Raw genomic sequence first — 21,187 nt, 5'->3', positions numbered from 1 at the left:
TCTGTGCAAAACTTTGATTATTGGTATAATATAAACTAAGAAGCTATATACACAATGAACAAAATTAAGCAATTGGTAAACAACAATATTGTGGGCCAGACTCTGATGATCACCAGGTAGAAAGTATACTTAAGAATGAACATTAAAGTGATTAAGATGAGACAACGTTTGCGGTGAGCGCGGATCACCTTCAGTCGGACGCTCTCCCAACTGAGCTATTCACCCAGGTGCATGAGCATCGACTCTCTCAGCTCTTGAATGCAGGATTTGCTGTTTTAGAAATCAGCTACCTTGGGTTTGAAGCATCCACAGCTGAAGGATTGATCGGTAGCACTGCTTGAACGTTGTTGACTGTGCATAGGTTGGGAAGTATGGTTGTTGTCGGAGTAGGTACCCTGTGCCTGTGGAGAGGGAGAGGTTCCAGAGGGAGAATCCCTGATCATGAAATCAAGCGTCTCCTTTCCCTCACATATTACCTTCACCTCGCAGAACTCAGGTGCACCTTTTACTATCTGATCGATCACTCCACTCGCTGATCTCTTAGACCTCACCTTCCTGAACGACCACGCAGTCCATGGGAAACAAATTAACTCCATTGGTTTTTCGTTCCCCCAAGGTTTGAAAACAAAAATTAATAACTAACATTAGAGATGTAGTGTTGCATGAATTTGTACCTGAGGATGGCTTTGGTGGTGCCCAGCACAAGTTTTCTTATGTTGAGGATGGGAATGAGGTCTAATATTGCTTTTGCCTCCGCGTCACTTTCAATAAGAATGGTGTCCACCTTAACCTGATCAAATTGCAAAGAGTTCTATTGTTTTTCTTTTCTTTTCCTTACAAAATTTAACTGTTCCATAATGTTGTCAAACCCCCAACACCACCAAATTTGCAGATTTTATTGCTCAAATTTAGTAGTAAGAGTATGACAGGTACGAACCTCGGCAGCAGAGGAACATGCATTGAGAAACTTGTCAAGGAATTGTGTGCGCTTCCCCCTTTCTTGAGCCATGTAAATTTCCTTCTGCTCAGGGTTCACTTGACTCACTGGCATCATTCCCACTGCCATATTTAACCCCCAACGGAATAAGAATAATCATCATGGAAGATGGAAGTTGCTCTTGAAGATATGTTTAGTATTTGCTAGAGTAATAATATCCCCTGAATTCAGCTGTAGAAATTAGTAAACTAGCTTTACTTACGCGGGGTTGGGATGTGCTTAATCTCGGGGAAGACATGGACTAGAAAGAGCAGAGGAGTGGTAGTTGGATCATTGTTGGCGGTGGCGGCGTGATTGAGCGTCCATAAAAGCGCATCCATGCTGGCTGAGTCCTGATCGGCGGCCCTCTTGCTGCCCCCCCTGCACTAGTGCCACATAGTACACTGCATCTTCTGATTCCCCCTCGTGGAAATCGAACGAAAACAGAGTACTAGTTCTGCTGCTGCACTGCTCCTCCAATTCCAAGCCTACAACTTGACGTCGATCCTCTTCTCTAATGCTATCCAGGGGACCCCCCGTGCTCTTATTGAAGTCAAATACCTTTCTTCTTCTTGAATATTCAGGCTCGTCTTCTTCTTCTTCGATCTCGCTCACCCCACCAGTGCTACCCCATCCACCGCTGCTGCTCATCATCATCATCATCTGGAAATCATCATCACCTTTATAATGAGCTGATGACGGTGGACCCCATGGACCTTTTTGATGGTCAACACTAGTGACGGCAACCACAGGCATGCTTTCGGATCCATAAAGGTTCTGAGCTTTATCATCTGCCCTCCGCATCTCACCTGTGATTGGCCGGCAGAAAAGTCAGTTAGCTCCTACTGTGAGATTTTTGATGATAATGATATGATCAATACTCCTACCAGTAGCAGTAGGTAAGAAAAGCAGAAAGGTAGTTAAGGAGACAAGGATATTGCTTGTTTTGCTTTTGGGGAAATTTAGATGCATGGAATAGGATTAATCACTCCTAAACCCACAGCAAATGCTTAAAAGTCCGCAGCATTTGATTAAAAAGTATATGGTGATTTTGTCCAAGTTTCATACCCTTTTGACTTTTCATTGTACGGTTTGGCCGCTGAATCTTTCAAAGTCCAAATAAACTAACGGACACGCAGTGCCATTCATTTTCTTTTTCTTCGTTTAAAGCATATCTGCAGCGAATCACAATCAGGTTTTGGCAGTGACTTGGTTCAGCACCCACAGCCTAAGCTTCTTCTCGGCTCAGAGTAATCTAATTTCAGGCGCGACTTTCCCACCTTGGTTGGCTTATTGCATATGTACATCTTGAATGATCAGTGGGTTAGTTTTTTTTTTTTTCATAGCTTTAAATTGTTGGTTTCTTGTGAGATCTTTTTCATTCTTCTGCTCTCTATTCTTGTTGTTGATAAAAGCCAATCCATTGATATTTATTGGAAATAAAAGACACAAAAAAAAAAAAAAAAAACTGAAATTGATGACAGCAATGCAAACATCATCAGCAGATGATAATAAAAACAAGTGATTTGTGGGGCATTCTTTTGCCAAGAACTTTAAAACCTCCAAAAAGAACATCCCGATATTCTAAGGATGGGCGGAATTAAACATGTATTCTTAGGTCAATGTGCATTTACGCACCAACTCATCTTCTTCGTTAACTGTTGGATCTGTATATGTATTATGCATATCATTAAACATGTAGCCTTTTTTTTTTTTTTTGGTGAAAATCAACTGACTAAGGACATCCATACTGTATTTTGCATCAAAAAAGCTTCTGAAAATGGTGGAAGGATTGCATGTTCCCTTTAGTGCTATAATTTGATTTGGTCCACCTAATTCTACATTATCCGAATTGTAGTCCTTATATGTACGGCTATTGCTCCCTATCGCAGAGGAAGAACTTGAAGCTTCAAGTTGCCATTGGATTTTTACCTTTATTTATTTTTTTCTCGAGGTAAGCAGTAAAAGGGTGAATGCTCGCGCTTTTCCTGCTTTGCTTGGGGGTTCCATCTATTACGAGTAGGTAAAATTAGAAGAAAATATTCATGCATGCTTATCACTATGCTGTAGTAGAAGAGTAAAATTCCACGCGCGTCTTTCAAAAATTCATGCAGTTGACTGCGAAACTCTCTCATCATGTAAATTCAAGCTGATTATCCATCTCCTACGAGTAAGAAGATTCTCAGGCCACATCGTCTTGTTCTTTCTGACGCCACCTCATGAGTTCACCCTCTACCACCTGCTTTGCTGCTTCAGCCATCTCTGCCTGTTTTAAAGCATCCTCAATGGCAGCCTCTATTGCCTCTTTTTCTTTCATAGAGGACTCCACCTTTTTGAGCATTTCATTTTGACTTGCTTCAATTGATTCAATCTGAGCCATGACGGTTGCTACTTTTAGGTCAGCATCTGATTTTGATTCCTCAGCTTTCTTGCTCAAAGACTCGAATTCCTCAACAGATAACTTGATCTTGCCATGCAAATCTGAAGTTGAGCCTTGGACAGCATCAGTTTTGGATGAACTATGAATGATTTCGCCTGCGTGCCTTTCTGCTTCCTTTGCTGCTTCAACCTCACTCAGTGCTACTTGTAGCCTTTCCTCTGCTTCCTTGGCTGCAATACGTGCTGTTTCAGCATCTTGCTTAAGTAATGAGATGTCCTTCCTGATCTCTTCTGCTCCCTGCCTAGCATTTTCAGCCTCCGACACCAGCTGTTGGAGTTTTAAGCGCATATCATCGTACTCTCCTTGGGGATCTCCTGCAAGAGCTGCGTCGAGCTGTGCTTTATATCTCTCCAATTCACTTTGCAAAGTTTCAGCTGTTAATTCTGCTTTCGATGCCTTGTCCTTCAATTCAGAATGGTCCCTCTTGACATTATCAAGCTCCTCCTTAAGGAAATCTACTGAGCTTCTCTGTAAGTTTTGTTCATGCACAATTTCTCGCAGTTTTCTTGTAGCATCATCAAGCTCTGCTGTGGCGATTTTCAGAGAGGACATATCTGATTCTCTAACATTTTGCAGCTGTTCTTGCAAAAGCTTGACTGCCTCCGTTGTTTCTTCGAGCTTTTCCTCGAGAATTTCGCTAGCATCAAATTCTTCTTTCAAGGATTTGATTTTCAGCTCTACTTGTTCGTTGGCTGTTTGGCGAGATTGGAAGCGAGCCTGCCTTTCTTCGTGATGCTTATTTCCTTCTTCTTGCGCCTGGAGCGTGGCTAACTTGACCTCTCCCAGTGTATCGCGCAAGGTGGTGATTTCACTGGAAATTCGAGTTAGCCTGTCTCGGTAAACTTGGGTGACGTGCTGGGCGTCCGCAGCCTCTTGAAATGCAGCCAGTTTTGCTTCGAGGACTCGATCAAAATCCTGTCGGAGGGTTGTAAGCTCTTGTTTAGCAGAGATGAGCTCAGCAGCGGAGGCCTTGTATAGTTCTCTTTCGCTGTCGACGTCCTGTTTCCAAGCATCGATGCCAAGGTGTTGTCTGCTGGATTTGTGTTCCTCGAGCTCCCTGGCTCTTTGCTTTGCAGCTTCTGTTTCCTCGATGGCCGTTTGCTTGGATTCACTAATGATTTCGAGCTTGTTTGTCAGTTCCTGTAGCGTTCTGTTGGCTTTCTCGAGTTCCCGGAAAGCTTGAGCTTTTGTGGTTTCTGTGCATTTGAGTCGTGCCCTGAAGTCCTCCAGTTGCTTGAGGGCCAAGTGAAGGGCGGATTCTTTCTCGAGCACTCTCTGCTCCCCACCCAACGCCCAACAAAAAAAAAAAAAAAAAAAAAAATTACTATCCTGCGTCCGACCATGGAGGTAAAAGTGATGGTGGCTGGCTGTCGATACGATAGATTCTATGTTTTAAAAAAAAGGGCGGCTTTAATTTAGAATACTATACCTCATCAGCAGCAGAGGAATTTTTTGGCTTTCTAGATAGAAGGGGCTGCTTCTTGTTGTTGTCGTCGTTGTTGGACCTAGGCGAGGTTGCAGGATCTCCGAATAAGCTAACCGCGGCCTTGACAGATTGAAATGGAGCGCTGGTGTCCACCTCTCCCACCTCAGTTCTTGGAGAGCCTCCATTGCTGGATCTCGGAGTCCCCACTGTTGGTTTCGGTGAACCCGCCAGAATTGTAGAATCCAAGGAACGAGTTCGTATGTGGAATCCGAACATTGTAAGAATTTCTTTTTTTACCTACAACAAATTAAATCACCACAAAAAATTCAGTTTATTTATTTCTTTTAATTTTTTTTTTAAAAACGTAGCAAGCTCGTCAAGTACTATCATATCATATTTAGTTCAATCCACCAAAATAATTACTACGAGCATTGTTGTTGATTCTTGAAAATGGCTCACTTCAATGCCCTCCAACGGGAAAGGAAAATAAAACACACACACACACAAAGCGGTAAAAATGAATGGCTGGGAAGGAAATAAGGAGTGACAATGACAAGAATCCTCAAATGATTGCAGACTCGGCTGGTACAAAGCATGCCTATAAAACATACCTCAAATGATGGATCACTTTTGCATGCATTGGTGATCGAGATGTAGATGTATTTGACCTCCCATGCACAATCAAGAAATTAGAAGGGTGAAACTCTATATATTCTTGGAAAGCAGGGAGTTACCGTTCCTCCTTTAATTTCCCCATTCAATCTCAATGAAGAAGGATATATGTATATATATATATTGGGACTGCAGACCATGCAAATGGTCAATGACCTATGAATTAATCCTGTGACCGAGAGAAACAATAACGGCAACTAGCTGAGATTAGATATCATACAGCAATACACCACTTTGAGCTCTGCCCGGTGTTGGCATCAATGTTCAGGGGGGTGGGGGAAGTTGAAGAAACTTTCTTTATGGCGTTAGGAAATTCACCCTAAATCCTTGTTCCAACACAACGCCAAGAAATTAAAATGAAAACCCCCACTACTTGATTGGGAAGAATAGTTGTTTTGAGAATCAAGGTGGTATCAATCAACTATCAGCCCGGAATAAACGCCAAGCTAAATGGGTATCTGCAGTAATAAGACGGACGGGCAAATTCCCGGCCATCCAACCAAGTCAATGAAATGAAGGCCCCCCGTGGCTTCAGGCAAGTCCTCCACCGCTCATTTAACAAGGACCCCGTATTTTCCTCAATTCATGCCCTCTACAAAAGCAAGCTGAAACAACACTTCCATTCTTCATAGACTATAGTAGTACGTAGTTTATACTTTATTATGCTACTAACCGGCAAGTTTCCCATTTCCAATCAGTAATCTGATCCAAATCCATCCTACTTACGTTGACTCTCTACTAAAATAAATTGTTCGCAGTAATCAGATTTAGTGTGCATAAATAATGGCCTAACCATAGTGACATGCAAATATTACAAAATATTATCTGAATTTTTCTCAAAAATACAATAAAAGATTCGACTGAAAAATATGAACTCAGTAAATTTATTATCATTATCATAATCATCATTACTATACAAAATGTATGATGGGTCTAGGCATTAGAGAGTGCAAGCACTTTTGGTCTTAGTTTTTGTCATGTCTAAATTACTCTCATGTCTTTTAATTAGAGCTTTTATATATATATTTTCGCTGTGTCCAATTGAGTACACCTCAATAATGTTATTAGTAATTAAAATTAAAAACCATTTTTAAAACTATTTTACCAACCCTTGCACTCCACCCCCAATTCTTGTGTTTCAAATTTCTGACTTGAGGCAATGACAAAAATTTTTATCAACCAAATTTGAGATTTTTAAAAAAATATTGTTAACAAAAAAATAGATGCTTTTAGGAAAAAGGAGAAATATATAAGAATAAAATAGTCTATATTCATTTATATATCTTGATGCAAAAATCATCAATTAGTTGCTTTAGTTAATGTGATGCCAAAACTGCTCTCCCTAATTAGATAAATTCTATCACATTTTAATAATAATCAATATCAATCAATATAATTCAAGGTAATAGTTATAAAAATGAAACACCCCTTTGAGTTATGGTGAATTTATAATTTGAAGACTATATTAAAAGAGAGTTTTATTAAAAGATATTAAGTAAAAGATAGTAATGACCATATTAATTAAAAGATAGTTTTACAACCGAAATAGTATCTATCATTGTAATGACCATATTAATTAAAAGATAGTTTTATAACCCAAAAAGTATCTGTAATTTTCAAGCCATTATTAATGGTAAACAAAAGAAAAAAAAAAAACTCAATGAAACTATAGAAAAAAAATCATAAAATGACACATAAAATGGACCAAAAAATTACTAAAAAAAAGCCTGAGAAGTTCCACTCAAATGCCATAAAAGAGAACATTAAGGTCAATTGAATCTAACAAAATAGATGTTAGATAATTTGATACCAAAAGGTACCATGAGTCTATTATATTAGGGTGCTAAAAAGACATTTGGTCTTTTTTTTTTTTTATTATGCCAAATGTACTTTCTTCTCCCACAATTGAGTGACAGCATTCTGATAATAGTAAATAATGATAGCGGTTACAAAAATGAAGCATCTCGTCATAAATTTAATCAAGTCTTAATTATTGTGACAATTAAAGAAGCAAAGCACTCCTCTTTAAAAAGCAATTTTACTTGCGATTTATTTGTTAACGTAGAATCCTCTTGATTAGCCACAATTCAAAGGAGTTTCTTTCCAGATAGGAGCAACAGAAAATGGGGTTGGTGCTTTCTCAGCGCATATCTTAGCAACGAGAGTACCATTCAACCTTTATGTTTTCCCTCAAATGCTTCCTTTCTACCTCATTTATTCTTTTGGTGAATTCTTCCTTCTTGTGCTTGGAATATATATATATATATATGAATGTTCACAAATTGTCAACTTACTATTTCTTAAAAATGAAAGAAAAAAAATTTAATTAGAAATTTCCATTCTAATCTATTGGGAAATAGGAGGGTTGATTGGGTATTGATTCAGACAATGTGCTGTCGCAGTTCTTTTCCTAATTATGAGCATGCTTCAGTAGTCACTCTCTTGTCAACGAGGCAAATTATACAGAGTCATAGACAACTGTACTCCGCACTATTTGATGGTACCATTTGATGCACCATTTAATTACAAAAACTAGTAAGGCGAAAAAAAAAAAAAAAAGGGTTCAGCAAGGAGTAATCATACATCAGCTGGCAGTGAAAGTGACACTTCTGCAACCAACATCTGAGTTTTAAAGCGAGGAGCGCACCACCCTTGTAACTGGCCTGCAATATATAAAGTTTTCGTACATTTAAAATATGTTGAGCAACCGCTAAATGACATGATCTAAAGGTTGCACATTAATAATCTTGTCAATGTGTAATAAACAGCTACTATTAACCAGCACTGTGATCATAAATTTTGGATGAAAATCTCTTTCTGCATTACTGCTACATTCTCCCCTGGTGTTGCTAACTGGTCACAACTTCAAACACACAGCAAGGGTAGCCATTCCATTCCAATAAATTTTCATTTGCAATAAGAACATGTTTAGTTTCTTTCATTCTTCTGACCTGATAATCATTGATTCAATGTTCTGCTAAAAATTATATACTTGTAATTGTACAGTCCATGTTATTGTGCAGTAATCATAAAGCATCTAGAGATCTTTGTCCTAACATCTTTTATCTAGTTCGGTAACACTGTTTAGATTCACTAGACAACAAAGCAGGCAGTGACTTGCAGAAATAGCTGTGAATTGAACAGGCATAAGGAGGTAGCACAACTGCCTATATTATAGTTTGCTCTTAGGAGAAAGTACTGAAAAAGTTGCAGAGGCAACTCGATGAACCACTTTGGTAACATATCAGGTTCCAGAGCCAAGTAGCACAAAGTGTTCTCAATGTCTGGGAGAAAAATTGGGACACTGGTATCTATATTATCATTACCATAGACAACCATCAGCATTTTTACTTTTTCCTCCTACCCAGTTCAGAATATTAGGCCATCAGCGTAATTTTCAGAATTGAGGTGAAAGAATACATGATGTGCTTGCGCACAAACGACAACATGCAGATCAGTGCACTGATTCCTGAATTAAGAAATCCTGATGACATAAAAGTTACAAAACTTATAAATGAGTAAACCAAGAGACTTACATGAGCTCCATAACTAAGGCAGATGCTCCTCCTCCCCCATTGCAGACTGAAGCAACCCCAAACTTGCCAATTTTCTCTCTCATAACCTGCAGCATTTAAAGAGCAAAAGAATATGTAGACACACACATATACATGCATGTTTGAGACACAGAGAGAGAGAGGAAGAGAAGAGAATCAGTTAAATGGTTGACTAGTTGCACATCTCTATGCTTTTCCATTTAAACAAAATTCTAGAAGAAATAGTCATGAGATTACCCCCAGCAATGTAATTAAGATGCGAGCTCCACTGCAGCCCAATGGATGTCCCAAAGCCACAGCTCCACCATGTGCATTAAGTTTTTCCTGTAACAGAGGGACAAGAATCGAGGAACATGAAAAGATGGCCCAATATGGATAGACAAAGAAAATTAACAAATTTGATAAACCAAATGGTAGACACGATCTTGATGATCCCATTTATAACAGGTCAAAGAAAGACTGCAAAGGGCAAGAGAAGACTCACCGGGTCGATATTGAGCAGCTTCTGGTTGACAAGAGCCACAACCTTCACAAACAAAGCTAAAACACTAGTAACAAATTGGAAAACTATCAGTAATAGCAGAAGACAGGAGAGAGGTCCTTACAGAAAATGCCTCATTGATTTCATAATAATCAATTTGAGATTGCTCCAAGCCAGAGCTTGATATTGCTTTAGGTATTGCAAGAGCTGGAGCAGTTGTAAATAGCTCAGGTGCCTGTCCACAAACATTGTTAGAGCACAAGTTCTTAATCCAAATTCACAACATAAATACTTTTTTTTTTTTTAACAATACCTGTGCTGCATCAGCATATCCTTTGATCTTAGCAATAACTTTTAGTCCAAGCTTAAGTGCCTTCTCTCCACTCACTAGAACTAATGCAGCAGCCCCATCGCTGTACAGAAACAGAATACCAAAGAGGTTAAGTGAGCACAGGAAAGCAAAATTGGCAAACAGGATGCTATCAATAATCAAGAGCTAAACCATGGGAATAGGTTTGCACTCAAGTCATGTAAGAAATAACGAATGAAATTAACTGTTTATTGAGAGGGCAATGGGAACACAAGCATTGTGTAGGAATAAAAGGGGCCTGAAAAGAGTACACTGAAGTATTGGAGATGGACAAATGACAAACATACAGACCTAAAGAAAAGAGAGAGCAACTGAACCTTATGATAGAAGCATTCCCAGCAGTAACGGTACCTCCATTCTGCTTAAAACTTGGTGGAAGCTTTCTCAATTTATAAGCATCAAACTAGCAAGACAAAATTGTAAACTGAGTTCTCAAAGTCTACATATGAAGATTTAAGCAATTGATGCAGTTAAAAGTGCATCTAAATGTCAAACTCTTGTCAGTATTAGCTCAAATAATTTATGTACGTCGTAAATATGATTAGATTCAATGTCCATACCAAATTTGGGTGCGTTTAATAAAGCTGAAGTCTAAATCCATTAAGCTATTGAATTGTTAAGTATTAAATCTAATACATTTGAGTGCATATCACATTCAGTGATAAGTGAATAGCTTATCACTTAATTTTCGGAGCAAGTTTTGCCTAGGAAATTCAGTGCCACTTAATTAATTCAAATGTTCAATTTTTGGTTATCAAACAGTCTGAATATGTTAAGATCTGAATCCATTAAGTTTAAGCGCTGAATTGGGTTAGTTAACATTGCAGAAATCAATAGACCAATGAAAAATGTCATGACAGATTGGTCAATATATCACCAAATCAAGTTTCCAATGGTCATAATAGAGAAGGCAAAGGATTCTAAGAGGTGGAGTGGAGAGAAATCACAGAGATAAGATAAACATTAAGATCACAAATGCATTTTCAGACACTCATCTACCGACCAGTGGAATAAAGCTAAAAAAAAGGCTGCACAATATGAGTTTGTGAAAATTCCCAATTTTGACATGCATACCTTCCCTAAACCTTCATCTTTATCAATTACAAGGGGTTGTTTCCCCTTTACCCCAGAAATTTTGACCTGCGTGTGTAATACACCAAAATAGCAAAAATTACCTTAATTGTTGTGAAAGCAATGTAATATATTCATGACAAAAGCATGAGAGAAAGGGTCTCACTGGAGCTATTTCCCATGTAAAAGCACCACTTTTTTGTGCAGCAATTCCACGCTCAAAACTTCGAATAGCATAAGAGTCCTAGGGAAAGAAAAGTACAGATACACAAATGAAGATATCCACGAAGTCCTTTTCAATCATTTGACCTTTTTTTTTAAAAAAAAAAAAATTTAACACTTATGGAGTAAAACAAAATGGAGAATACAATTCCAAATGCAACCAAAACACACTTGCTCTTCTCTTGAAATATTGTGTTGGTCAGCACACAATTCTCCACACACTCCCATTCCGAAATCATTGTAAACATCCCACAGGCCATCTTTAAGCATGCCATCAACAATGGTGTCATGCCCAATCCGAGAACCCAACCTGTTGATTAGCAACTTTTCAAACCACAATTTGTATAACTCAGAAAGGTCAAATTATTCTCTTATTATCTCAAGATGGTGACAACAGCAAATCAGAAGTAGCTTCAAAACCTGAACTAATGGGGAACCTTCACTATATAAGCATGGAGCAGATGCAGGAAATCCAGTATGCTTTCAATTCCTAAATGATAAGACTGGATCTCTAGATTTTCAAATTAATAAGCCATATAATCGGATGGGAATGGTAGGAATAATATTAGAAGTTGAGGTCTCATGTTTTCTTTCGGTGGTGACTGAACCTCCAATGGATCATACAGGGATCATACGGGAAGAAACTGTTGCTCAAAGTGATAGAAGTTTATGTACTGTATTCATGTTCCTTTTGTTTCCTTTTCTTCCTTCTCTTTGTTGCTTTATTCTTTTCCTCAAAATTTATCCAAAAATAATCAGAAAAACCAGATAAAAACATGGTTTAGTTGTTAACCAGAAAGATTAACCTTGCTTGTGGCAAATATTTTGGTGCATTAGACATGCTTTCCATGCCACCAGCAACCACCACATCATTTGTACCCGATTGTATACTCTCCGCTGCAAGCATTGTTGCTGGACCAAACGAGAAATTAAATTTTCATTACACTTAGCATGATACGTCAGATCCAAATCAACAAATAGGTGAATGCATAGAGTATTTCAATTTGAATTTTCTTCTGAGATTGGCATTTCAAATTGGAGATGCGAGTTGGTACACATAAAGAACGCACCTTTCATTCCTGAAGCACACACTTTGTTAATGGTCGTGCAAATTACCGAGTATGGTAACCCAGCCCCTAATGCAGCCTGTCTTGCTGGAGCTTGGCCTAAATTTGCACTAAGAACATTTCCAAAAAAGACTTCTTGTACAAGAGATGGATCAACATTTGCCCTCTTTAGAGCAGCTGTAACATTAAAGATGTGGGTCAGATACGCAAAAATGGTAACAATGTCAAAGAAAGAGGGAGTTGGAGAGCTGCAGGTGTATACTGATTAGTCTTGCGTACATTGAACAGCTATAGAGCCGAGCTTTGTTGCAGACAAAGAAGAAAGGGAGCCAAGAAATCCACCCATTGGAGTTCTGGCAACTCCAACAATGCAAACATCTGTTTGATATGGTTAACCAAAAAAAAAAAAAAAAAAAGGGCAGATGTGATGAGCCCGCCAAACAACAAACAAGAAGAAGTTGTGAACTTGATCACAGTATGATAGGATTCAAGAGCAAAACATGGGCAAGGATCACGATCAAGAACTTGCAATATCTGATTCACGTATCACTTTGCAGAAGTGCCAAAGATTCAAACGTAGTAGCGTGCAGTAGTAGCATAAAGAATAAGGAACCCAGAAATCAGTAATAGTAATAGTAGACCATATTGTGACCAAGACCCAAGCAATTATCCAGAAAATGAGAAATGGAAAAAATTTAGGTTAAGAAGACGGGAACAAGTTGGTGAAGCGTAAAATAACCTACCAGTAGTAATGAAACAAGATAGGCAAAAAGAGAGACAACTAAAAAATCAGAGGAGGACCTCTCGGTTGAATAGAGTTATCAGTTGTAGCATAGGCCATGGAGGTCTCTAGTCCCCGATCAAGATGAAGATGATCTGCCAAAAAAAAAAAAAGATAATAATAGAGAGAAACTCTTTCAGCAGAGGAAATGAAAAAATTGGGAATAGTAGAGGATTATAGGAGAGAGCAAATTACATGTTTTCAGAGTTTAGAATTGGGAGGCAAGTTAGAGAAAAAAAAAAAGGTTTATTTTCATACGGAAGTACAGGTATCCATAGAGTAACAGCTTGGACAACTCTAATTTCTAAACAAGAGAATGAAATTAATTATCAACAGCAACCGGGCAGGCAGTATAAACGTACATCGGGACGAAAACGAGAAAAGACCCACCAAAACCAAGGTGTGTAACTGATACGGTAAAACAGTCTCCGGCGGAGAGAATCTTGAAATTAGTCCGTCCGTGCCGCCCTCTGCCTCCAGGAAAAGACCAAGCAAAGACTACACGGAGGACCCTTTCCTTGGAATTGGGGAACGCAGACACAGAAGGCAAAGTGGCAGTCTATTCTCACTGCATGATCCGGAGCGAGCGTACTAATTTTAGCAACTTTTATATATATATATATATATTTGTTGGAAATGCAAATACTACAAAATGTTAAATGTCGTGGTTATCGATTAGTGCGAGTTTGGATAAATTCATCGACGTCACATAGTAGCACAGTACGCAGAATAAATAGTGAGTAGTAACAGCTTGGACGTCATGGAAAAAAAAAAAACAGCTTGGACGTCAAACCTACCAAACTAGCAATTGAGAGTTTGTCCGCACGGCAGGTTGAGGTAGGTTAGGTTTAATAGTAGCGAGTACTTGCAACTTTAAGTGCCGAATTTGGGACAGTTGGTAAGCAGGTTATTTAATAACAACGTTAAATAAACAGGCTGCATGTCAAAGCTCAAGACCAGACTCTACCCAAACACGGACGGACGGGTCTTTGATTAAGAAGTGTCATTACTACACAAAGGCTAATTTCTTGACCGATACAAAATTGCTTCTTTGATTTCACGGTAACCTGTACTGATTTTGCTCGGAAACAGAGAATTTCAAGTCTAAAGGTCCAGAACCACCCCAACCAGCGTGCAAAGCCTCAGTGAGTGATATCGAAATTTCATTTCAACACAAAAGGAGCAAGCAAAGCCTTGCTTCGCTACCCTGGAAAAAAAAAAAACTAATAATTAGGTGGTTCAACCAGCGTGCGACGGAACAAGTCTAAAGGTGAGATTAATTCGTGTGGATTGCGCTTTGGCCCGCTTGGGCACCGAATGAAGCCAGTCCCGCTGAGTGTAGCCTCTCATCACCAAAAGCGACCCATGCTTCAACGTGAACGAGTGTTGTTCAGCGACCCTGTCCTGCTCCCTTGCCCTTTTGCCCTCTGATCTCTTCTTGCCTGCTGCCATTACAAGATGAAATAAAATGTTCTTTTTCATAAAGAACGCTACTACTAGTAACAAGTTTTTTGAGTGAGCTAAGCTACCTCGAAAATTCTTGCCTGGCTTCCTCTTCAACAAGAACTCCCGTTCACAACCAAAAGAAACCGAGGCAATTCCATGGGTTGGACCATACAGTTTTTCGTCATCAGCATGCCAGCTAACGTAGTCACTTCCGCCTTTGTATCTATTCAGCAGTAAACTGTTGAAACAACTCCCAGGAAGCGCACTGTGGACCTATAACATAGCAACAGCGTGGTTTGCCAATTAGTCAGGCACACATATATGCAGCATGCCAAATCCATCAAAATGAAGAAACACCAATCATACTGCTTCCAGAATGTCCTTGAGTGGGGGAAACTCATCCCAGGAATGTGCATGAGGCTGGTATCCGCTGTATGCTAGGTCTGGCAATCCTTCACTGGCGACATAGCACACATCTCTGGGCTGTGGAGAGGAAAATGACAAATCAGAAATCCTGAACCCCATTGAGTTGAGCATTTTCTCATGCATCCCTTCCCTTTGAAACGATGAACCGCTCCTCCGCACTAGTTCAAATTAGAGGAGCATGTGTAGAGTTGAATTGGATATTCAGACCATTTTAGAAACGTCTGAATTCAGTATTGACTACAAATCGCAATTCCAGCCGAGAGAAAAGTGGTCGTGTCTCTGAGCTACAAGTCTAATGCCGCAGTAATGAAGATTAATCAATGTTTACATAAGTGTAATTGTTGAGCCGGGAAGGAAGAGGGGAGGGGGAGGGGGCGAGGGGCTGCGGGCGCTTGTTTAAATTAGGCCCATGACCCACAAAAAAATATGAGAAGGCATCAAGTCAGGAGACAGCATCAGAATTCAGGCATCAGAAATCAATTCCAGCATAAAGTATTAGAGTATACTATTTATGAGTTAAAGCCCAACATCTTCAAAGTATTCCCACCAAAGAAAACCAGGTGAATCTCAGAATCCCACATACAAAACTCGCTCAACAACCCGCAAATTAAGACCATCGGCATGATAAAACATTGAATCTGAAATTTAAAAAAAAAAAAAAAAATTTTCACACCCACACAGACGGCAGAGCGTAATGCACCTACCTGGACAGAAGATCGGCCAAAGACGCGGATGGTTGGACGGGTCCAAGGGATGTGTTTGTTTAGATAGTGGAAGTAATCCCACGACTCCTGGTAGCCAAGGAACCTCGCCACGTACACCACTTGGCTTCCATTTCCTAAATCCAAATCTAATGTGGAACGGCGGCGGCTGCTGCTGCTGCTTGTCCCCGAACAGCCACCGACAGCGCCACCAGGGTCTTCTTCACCATTCTCTGCTGCTGCTGCTGCTTTCAGGATAAGGTTCGTCACCGTCGTCATGCGAATGCGATACTAGTTTTCTAGCACTATCAAAAGTTTAACCGCCCTTCCCCTTTTTGGAGCGGCGCCCTCTGGAATCTCTCTTTATCAATCGAGTCGTTTCACAACTCGCGGCTTCTTTCTCCACTCCCCTTGCAATATGTAACACGTAACCCGCCACCGCCAGCCTACGATTTTCTTCTTACAGCAGTAGTATTCTTACTTCTCCGACAGCAACAACAAATGTTAACTGGAAAAATAAATAAATAAAATGGGTGTAAAAGGGGGGAAATGACAAATGGAGCATATCATTTTTATTCTACAGGTTGAAGACTCAAATTTTATTACTGTTGTGTTTGATCCATCGATTATTCTAAATGTTGCAGCTTCAATCACGGTCTTGATCATGTTCACAATCATCACTTTTGCCATCTTTCTGTTTGGTACGATGGAATTTGGTCAGATGGAACTCATTAAATACAATATGTTGTAAACCTGCTTCCCCATTAAATACAATTATTCTTGTGAATTTTATTTCACGATTTGAGTGTGTGAGAGAGTTTGCGGGAATTTCTGGTGAATGGGATGAGGTTTCTAGCGGAGAAGAAGAACTATGATCAAAGTCCATCTAAATTGAAGAATTTAATTTAAAAAGACAGATATACCCATCACCAGTGATAGAAAATATGTAAAATGTGGTGTCACGGCCGCAAAAGTCCTACATAAGTCCTACATTAGAGACTTCAAAATAGTCGAAGGACTAAATTGGCTAAAAAAAAATCATAAAGGATGAAATTGATTTTAGTGTAAAAGTTTAGGGACGAAAATGACGAAATTCCCTATGTTGTAAACCTGCTTCCCCAACAAAGACTCTTGAGTGACAGAAGCTGTTTCCGCCTTTGAAATTTTTTTTTTTTTTTTTTTTTGGGTTTTTATCCTCACATGTCCACTAATCAACTTCTTTATCGGCACAACTTTCATCTACCTTAAACAATTATAACCACAACGCAGCATTTTCTTGCTCAATATTTAGCCTTTTTACCCTGTCTTCTGATGCCTCATCCCACAGATGATAATGCCAAATTCAAAATGAAAATTTACGGAGACAAACACTGCACGCATTTCACATACAACCCTCTTTAACATCTTATGCTAGAGAAAACCATTATGTTTCACAGTGAGTGAATAGCAACTTAGACCCACTATCTCCATAACTACAATTGAAACACAACAATCCTCCTCTACAAACTACTTTGAAATCTTCGTTACTCCAAGGATAGCTGGAATAGGTTAGACTCTGAGATTCTCAACTGTCGACATCAGCTTCTGTGCACATTAACGGGTTATCAAACACTTGTGCCGAACATTTGCTCCCCCACTACCTTGCTGGGGAAACTGCAGGAAGATTCACTAGCTTGATCTTCAACTCTACTTCACCAGATTCCACATCACACAGCCTCAGCCAAACATCTTGCCTCACCTCACCATTTGCCCAAACAATGGAGCTTTCAGTGGCTAGACAGTTATCGCTCTCAGGGATAACCTTTCTCAAGGTCATCCCATCAGTGGCAACGCTAAGAATCTGCTTCAGCCTCGCTGCAGCAACTAAGGGTTGAAGACTAAGCTCAGCATGTCCCATCTTGTCATCAGACTTGAACCGATCTTTATCGAACACTTCCTATTGAAAATGCAGCTTTATCAGTTGCTGTTAACTGGTGAGCATTTTAGTTTCATGATTACTTTCAGCAAATGTTCAATAGCCATTCATGTCCCAGATTTAAAGGTTCTTCTTTTGTCTCTACTATTTCATTTTTGGCAATTAAGCTTCAAACTTTTTTCTATTACAAGAGTACATCCTTCATCAACGAACAAACAAAATGTGCTTCTCTGGCCAAACTTTTAGAACACATGAAAGATAAAATATGCAATATGACTTCTCTTTTTAATCCCAGCAATAGCTCCTGGTTTAGTTGAAGTGCACACATGTACCTTGAGCATCACAAAAACTCAATATAGAGAATGGAGATAGTGAAAGTCTAACCACAGTGTGAGATGGAGGGTACGACTCCCATCTACCATTTCTCTCTTCTCCTTCTTTTGTTTCCTGTTTCGCAGGTTGCATCAATATAAAACTTCACAAGCTTAAATCCCACATTAGAATCTCAAAGTGTTTCAAACTTTGATGTCTCGAAAAGATTTCAAGGAGGAGGGTGGAAAATAGCAGCTCCTCATTGGACTTATTTACAACAACACATATTTTGATGAAATTTGAGTGGCAGTTTGCCTAGGCTGCTAAAGACAAAGCAGATTGAAGGGTACAGTAAGCAGCATTTGTTTGAAATTTTGTTAACTTGCTTGCAGTTACAAACTATAATGGCCAGGTTATCTCCAAAGACACCAACCAGACAAGAAACATCTAGCTCATTATTGTTCTGAAAATGAAAAAGAAAGGAGAGAAGCTATGGAAGTTTCCTACCTTACAATGACAAGGTTCAGGGGATGATTTTAGTGGCACTCCTACAATCGTTTTCTAATACATCATCATGATGGGGTATCTTCTCCTGTTAATGCTTTACATAAATTCCTTTTTACTGCTAACTGAACCCATTTCTAGCATGAAGCAATTTGGAAGACCAATTTTAGTATTGCCACAAGATACAGAGTTACATATATGATAAACACAGGTATCATGGTGAATCTGGTATAAAAATGAAGCTTTTTCCTACATTTTGGCTCAGATTAAAATGATGACAGTTTCAACATTTACTAACAGCCGAGTACTCACAACTATCATCCACTGAAAATTGGAATGTTCTGACAATAAAAGGAATTAAATCTAGCTCCAGAATACCATTTTGTGATCAATTCTTGTTTTGGACCATTTTTATAATTATAAAAGGCCTGTACTGTATATGAACATCATTCTTAGGAAATTAACAGTGGCATATAAGGTGACTACTTCACGATTTCCTCATGCTGAGATCTAACAATGGTAAGTTTTCCACCAGCCCATTCTTCCCCAATCCAGAACCTTTTGTATTAGTGAAAAAGGTATTTCAAATGTAATTGAGGGGGCAATGCGAACTCTTTGTTCAAGCTTTAGTCTTATTCCAACTGCAAGATTCTAAGTTTTGAGATTTGAAGGATGTATGCTGTCAAAAGTGATTCATTTGTTTACTCCCTCAGTTGTCCTCTCCTCTGCAGTCTGGATTTTCACTTATAAACAGTAAGGATCAATTATTTCATGGTCAATCTCATGTTCTGACTTTCCAATACAGTTATTGTACATGCAGCATCAAGAAAGTTGGTCTTTTATGGAATGACCAGTTGAAGACATTCTTTCAGATAATTATGACCATGTGGCAACAAGTACATAGCTCAATGACACATCAATGGAAATTTTTATATAGTTGAAGAATGCCGCATTATCATTGATGACATGCAAGCGTATGAATATATCTAATATACCATTAATTAATGAAATTTCCCCTTAAATGTTTGTTACATGTGTACTGATCCAAAATGTCAACTGAAAATCCTGTGCAGGCTTGTGAGTCAATACGGGTATATATCCATGTTGATGCAGAAGGTTAATTCCACACATAGGATTACAAATTCATTTAACATTAAGGTATAATAACTGGAGAAACAGCTTCCGTTCATGCAGAGGTGAGGCTGCACTCACGTTGTCCTTTATCTCAATAAGGACCATAAACAGTTTGAAAATGAAAATGGAACAAAAAAGTCGTGCCACAGATCAAGAGAGGATATTGTCAATAGAAGAAACTAACCAGCTTGAGAACTCCAACAGGTTCAGAGAAGGTGAAACTAAACTCTTCATTCCAAACGGGATTGAGGCAGCTGTTTATAACTTTGGTTTTTGCTGTCTGTTGCAAATAAGAGGATACAAAAATTGATTCTTGATGGAGCAAAGTGATTTGAGATAATGTAAAACAAAATAACTGGATGCATTCAACAATATAATTCAAAATGCGGTGTAATTTACAGACACGAATATGTCAACATTCAGCTTAAGAACGAAATAGATGTGGAGATCTCATAAGGCAGAGTTATTAAGGACAAAATTATGTGGAATAGGCCTCCAGGATGTAGCGCTGATTACAGGTAATAAAATGGTGATTTCTGCAGCAATTCATATCCCATCTAATTGTGTAAGAAACCAAAAAGCACACAAAAACAAAAAAAAAAAATATTATTGTTTTTTGGGGGGGAAATGAAGGAAAGCAAAAGCAATAAAAAGGAATGATGCAAATGCATCAAGAAAAATATGACAGAAGGTGGTGTATAGGAGAGTAGTAAAATGCATAGGAAAAAAACCTGATTTCCAAGCTTGAGAAGGACATAAGGATCACTGCTCTTGAAATCCCTGATCACCAGTCTTTTCCCGTGTACTACCTCTACTTTTATCTGCCCCATTGCTTCTCCCATGTTTTGATTTCAGAGTGGTAGGCTAGAGTTTAGCTGCATTTCCATTATTCGATGCACGAGTACTAATTAGAGACGGACAGATAGGGTAGGTAGGAAAATATTTTGCATCATGAAGCTGCTAAAGATAACTACTCTACTTTCTACTTGCTTCTTTCGTTCTACTTCTGGCAATGGAAGCAATCAGACAGGAAACGAAAGACTATTATCCTACTAGTACTACTAAGAAAAGACCTTTTTTTCTAAAAAACTGAATTTTCTTCCAGAATTGCTAGATTACTTAAAGAGTCGAAGCTACTACCTTCATTCATTCAACAAGTGTAAAAGAAGAAGCCACTGAAAAAAGGTCCCCTTTTTTTGAGGGGAAAATGAAAAAGAATAGGAGGAGAGAGAGAGAGCAGTCGAGACCCAAAGGGAGAAAATTTAGAGGAAAGGAAATTGAAGAACTAAAATGGGCATAATATAGGGAGATAGTCTCACCCTCACCAAGTCTGTCCGGTCCTGTGATCTTCTTAAATCTCCCCCGCTTTTTTTTTTTCTTTTCTGGGTTGTTGTTGGAGCTTGGAGGTGTCGAGTGGGTAGGTAGGCCGTCGGAAGTTTTGGTCCAAAGCTGCATATATCCAAGGTGGGGAATATGGGACTCTGTTTGACGCGAGTCTTGTGATTTTCATTGGTCCTGAGTCCTTAGTTTCAAGTGTGGCGTCCCATTCCTTACCTCAGTGGCTGACGCTTTGAACCCATTGGATTGGTAATGCGGAATTGGATTCTTTAATTGCCGCACTTTCTCTGCCGTTTTATCAATCATTATCCATTTGTTGGATTGTAAATTAGTAAACATTAATTATTATTA

General features: G+C 39.0%; 5 protein-coding genes across 16 annotated transcripts; all 5 read right to left on the bottom strand.

The window, feature by feature from the left end:
* Positions 1 to 48: 48 nt before the first annotated feature.
* LOC113708990 (uncharacterized) lies at positions 49 to 2,324 on the bottom strand. The gene is made up of 5 exons (XM_072065505.1): positions 2,045 to 2,324; positions 1,200 to 1,785; positions 938 to 1,059; positions 675 to 790; positions 49 to 555 (listed from the first exon to the last, which is right to left on the bottom strand). Exons 2-5 carry the CDS (start codon positions 1,315 to 1,317, stop codon positions 276 to 278), a joined length of 636 nt encoding a protein of 211 aa, XP_071921606.1. The 5' UTR covers positions 1,318 to 1,785; positions 2,045 to 2,324; the 3' UTR covers positions 49 to 275.
* A 712-nt stretch (positions 2,325 to 3,036) lies between these two features.
* LOC113708734 (WEB family protein At1g12150-like) lies at positions 3,037 to 5,144 on the bottom strand. The gene is made up of 2 exons (XM_027231315.2): positions 4,846 to 5,144; positions 3,037 to 4,691 (listed from the first exon to the last, which is right to left on the bottom strand). The coding sequence occupies exons 1-2, from the start codon at positions 5,116 to 5,118 to the stop codon at positions 3,159 to 3,161; spliced, it is 1,806 nt and encodes a 601-aa protein (XP_027087116.2). The 5' UTR covers positions 5,119 to 5,144; the 3' UTR covers positions 3,037 to 3,158.
* A 2,719-nt stretch (positions 5,145 to 7,863) lies between these two features.
* LOC113708074 (acetyl-CoA acetyltransferase 1) lies at positions 7,864 to 13,704 on the bottom strand. Of its 6 annotated transcripts, none has more exons than XM_027230530.2 (15): positions 13,451 to 13,704; positions 13,081 to 13,155; positions 12,559 to 12,657; positions 12,283 to 12,456; positions 12,019 to 12,124; positions 11,384 to 11,522; positions 11,157 to 11,234; positions 10,994 to 11,059; positions 10,237 to 10,322; positions 9,863 to 9,962; positions 9,674 to 9,784; positions 9,553 to 9,594; positions 9,306 to 9,392; positions 9,051 to 9,136; positions 7,864 to 8,177 (listed from the first exon to the last, which is right to left on the bottom strand). In XM_027230530.2, the coding sequence occupies exons 2-15, from the start codon at positions 13,118 to 13,120 to the stop codon at positions 8,144 to 8,146; spliced, it is 1,248 nt and encodes a 415-aa protein (XP_027086331.1). In that variant the 5' UTR covers positions 13,121 to 13,155; positions 13,451 to 13,704; the 3' UTR covers positions 7,864 to 8,143. The 6 variants fall into 6 exon arrangements, with proteins under 6 accessions (XP_027086331.1, XP_027086332.1, XP_027086334.1 ...); XM_027230531.2 differs by having other exon boundaries at positions 13,423 to 13,650; XM_027230533.2 differs by having other exon boundaries at positions 12,542 to 12,657; positions 13,423 to 13,456.
* Positions 13,705 to 14,003: 299 nt separating this feature from the next.
* On the bottom strand, positions 14,004 to 16,067 carry LOC113708075 (DNA oxidative demethylase ALKBH2). 2 transcript variants are annotated; one of them, XM_027230536.2, is made up of 4 exons: positions 15,637 to 16,067; positions 14,873 to 14,989; positions 14,590 to 14,779; positions 14,004 to 14,502 (listed from the first exon to the last, which is right to left on the bottom strand). In XM_027230536.2, exons 1-4 carry the CDS (start codon positions 15,910 to 15,912, stop codon positions 14,300 to 14,302), a joined length of 786 nt encoding a protein of 261 aa, XP_027086337.1. In that variant the 5' UTR covers positions 15,913 to 16,067; the 3' UTR covers positions 14,004 to 14,299. The 2 variants fall into 2 exon arrangements, with proteins under 2 accessions (XP_027086337.1, XP_027086336.1); XM_027230535.2 differs by having other exon boundaries at positions 14,004 to 14,505; positions 15,637 to 16,047.
* Positions 16,068 to 17,012: 945 nt separating this feature from the next.
* On the bottom strand, positions 17,013 to 20,996 carry LOC140003822 (protein C2-DOMAIN ABA-RELATED 11-like). 6 transcript variants are annotated; one of them, XM_072066191.1, is made up of 5 exons: positions 20,824 to 20,955; positions 20,230 to 20,373; positions 19,683 to 19,778; positions 17,933 to 17,995; positions 17,153 to 17,569 (listed from the first exon to the last, which is right to left on the bottom strand). In XM_072066191.1, exons 2-5 carry the CDS (start codon positions 20,338 to 20,340, stop codon positions 17,270 to 17,272), a joined length of 570 nt encoding a protein of 189 aa, XP_071922292.1. In that variant the 5' UTR covers positions 20,341 to 20,373; positions 20,824 to 20,955; the 3' UTR covers positions 17,153 to 17,269. The 6 variants fall into 6 exon arrangements, with proteins under 6 accessions (XP_071922295.1, XP_071922293.1, XP_071922294.1 ...); XM_072066189.1 differs by having other exon boundaries at positions 20,818 to 20,954; XM_072066190.1 differs by lacking the exon at positions 20,824 to 20,955 and adding an exon at positions 20,639 to 20,777.
* Positions 20,997 to 21,187: the final 191 nt, after the last annotated feature.

Source organism: Coffea arabica, chromosome 9e, assembly GCF_036785885.1.
Source record: "Coffea arabica cultivar ET-39 chromosome 9e, Coffea Arabica ET-39 HiFi, whole genome shotgun sequence".
Taxonomy (NCBI): Eukaryota; Viridiplantae; Streptophyta; class Magnoliopsida; order Gentianales; family Rubiaceae; genus Coffea; species Coffea arabica.
This window is presented reverse-complemented; position numbering and strand designations above follow the sequence as displayed.

What these genes read in the sequence shown, in the direction of transcription:
- LOC113708990 (XM_072065505.1), bottom strand. Translation starts at nt 1,317, where the DNA reads ATGGATGCGCTTTTATGGACGCTCAATCACGCCGCCACCGCCAACAAT. An exon ending in TAAGCACATCCCAACCCCGC is followed by an intron (nt 1,060 to 1,199) that starts GTAAGTAAAGCT and finishes TAAATATGGCAG; the next exon opens with TGGGAATGATGCCAGTGAGT. An exon ending in ACCACCAAAGCCATCCTCAG is followed by an intron (nt 556 to 674) that starts GTACAAATTCAT and finishes GTGGTCGTTCAG; the next exon opens with GAAGGTGAGGTCTAAGAGAT.
- LOC113708734 (XM_027231315.2), bottom strand. Translation starts at nt 5,118, where the DNA reads ATGTTCGGATTCCACATACGAACTCGTTCCTTGGATTCTACAATTCTG. An exon ending in ATTCCTCTGCTGCTGATGAG is followed by an intron (nt 4,692 to 4,845) that starts GTATAGTATTCT and finishes GGTGGGGAGCAG; the next exon opens with AGAGTGCTCGAGAAAGAATC.
- LOC113708074 (XM_027230530.2), bottom strand. Translation starts at nt 13,120, where the DNA reads ATGGCCTATGCTACAACTGATAACTCTATTCAACCGAGAG. An exon ending in GGGAATGCTTCTATCATAAG is followed by an intron (nt 9,963 to 10,236) that starts GTTCAGTTGCTC and finishes GTTTCTGTACAG; the next exon opens with CGATGGGGCTGCTGCATTAG. An exon ending in GATATGCTGATGCAGCACAG is followed by an intron (nt 9,785 to 9,862) that starts GTATTGTTAAAA and finishes GTTTGTGGACAG; the next exon opens with GCACCTGAGCTATTTACAAC.
- LOC113708075 (XM_027230535.2), bottom strand. Translation starts at nt 15,912, where the DNA reads ATGACGACGGTGACGAACCTTATCCTGAAAGCAGCAGCAGCAGCAGAG. An exon ending in TCAAGGACATTCTGGAAGCA is followed by an intron (nt 14,780 to 14,872) that starts GTATGATTGGTG and finishes GCTATGTTATAG; the next exon opens with GTCCACAGTGCGCTTCCTGG. An exon ending in GCCAGGCAAGAATTTTCGAG is followed by an intron (nt 14,506 to 14,589) that starts GTAGCTTAGCTC and finishes TTGTAATGGCAG; the next exon opens with CAGGCAAGAAGAGATCAGAG.
- LOC140003822 (XM_072066191.1), bottom strand. Translation starts at nt 20,340, where the DNA reads ATGGGAGAAGCAATGGGGCAGATAAAAGTAGAGGTAGTACACGGGAAA. An exon ending in TTCTCAAGCTTGGAAATCAG is followed by an intron (nt 19,779 to 20,229) that starts GTTTTTTTCCTA and finishes TATTTGCAACAG; the next exon opens with ACAGCAAAAACCAAAGTTAT. An exon ending in CTGTTGGAGTTCTCAAGCTG is followed by an intron (nt 17,996 to 19,682) that starts GTTAGTTTCTTC and finishes CCTGCGAAACAG; the next exon opens with GAAACAAAAGAAGGAGAAGA.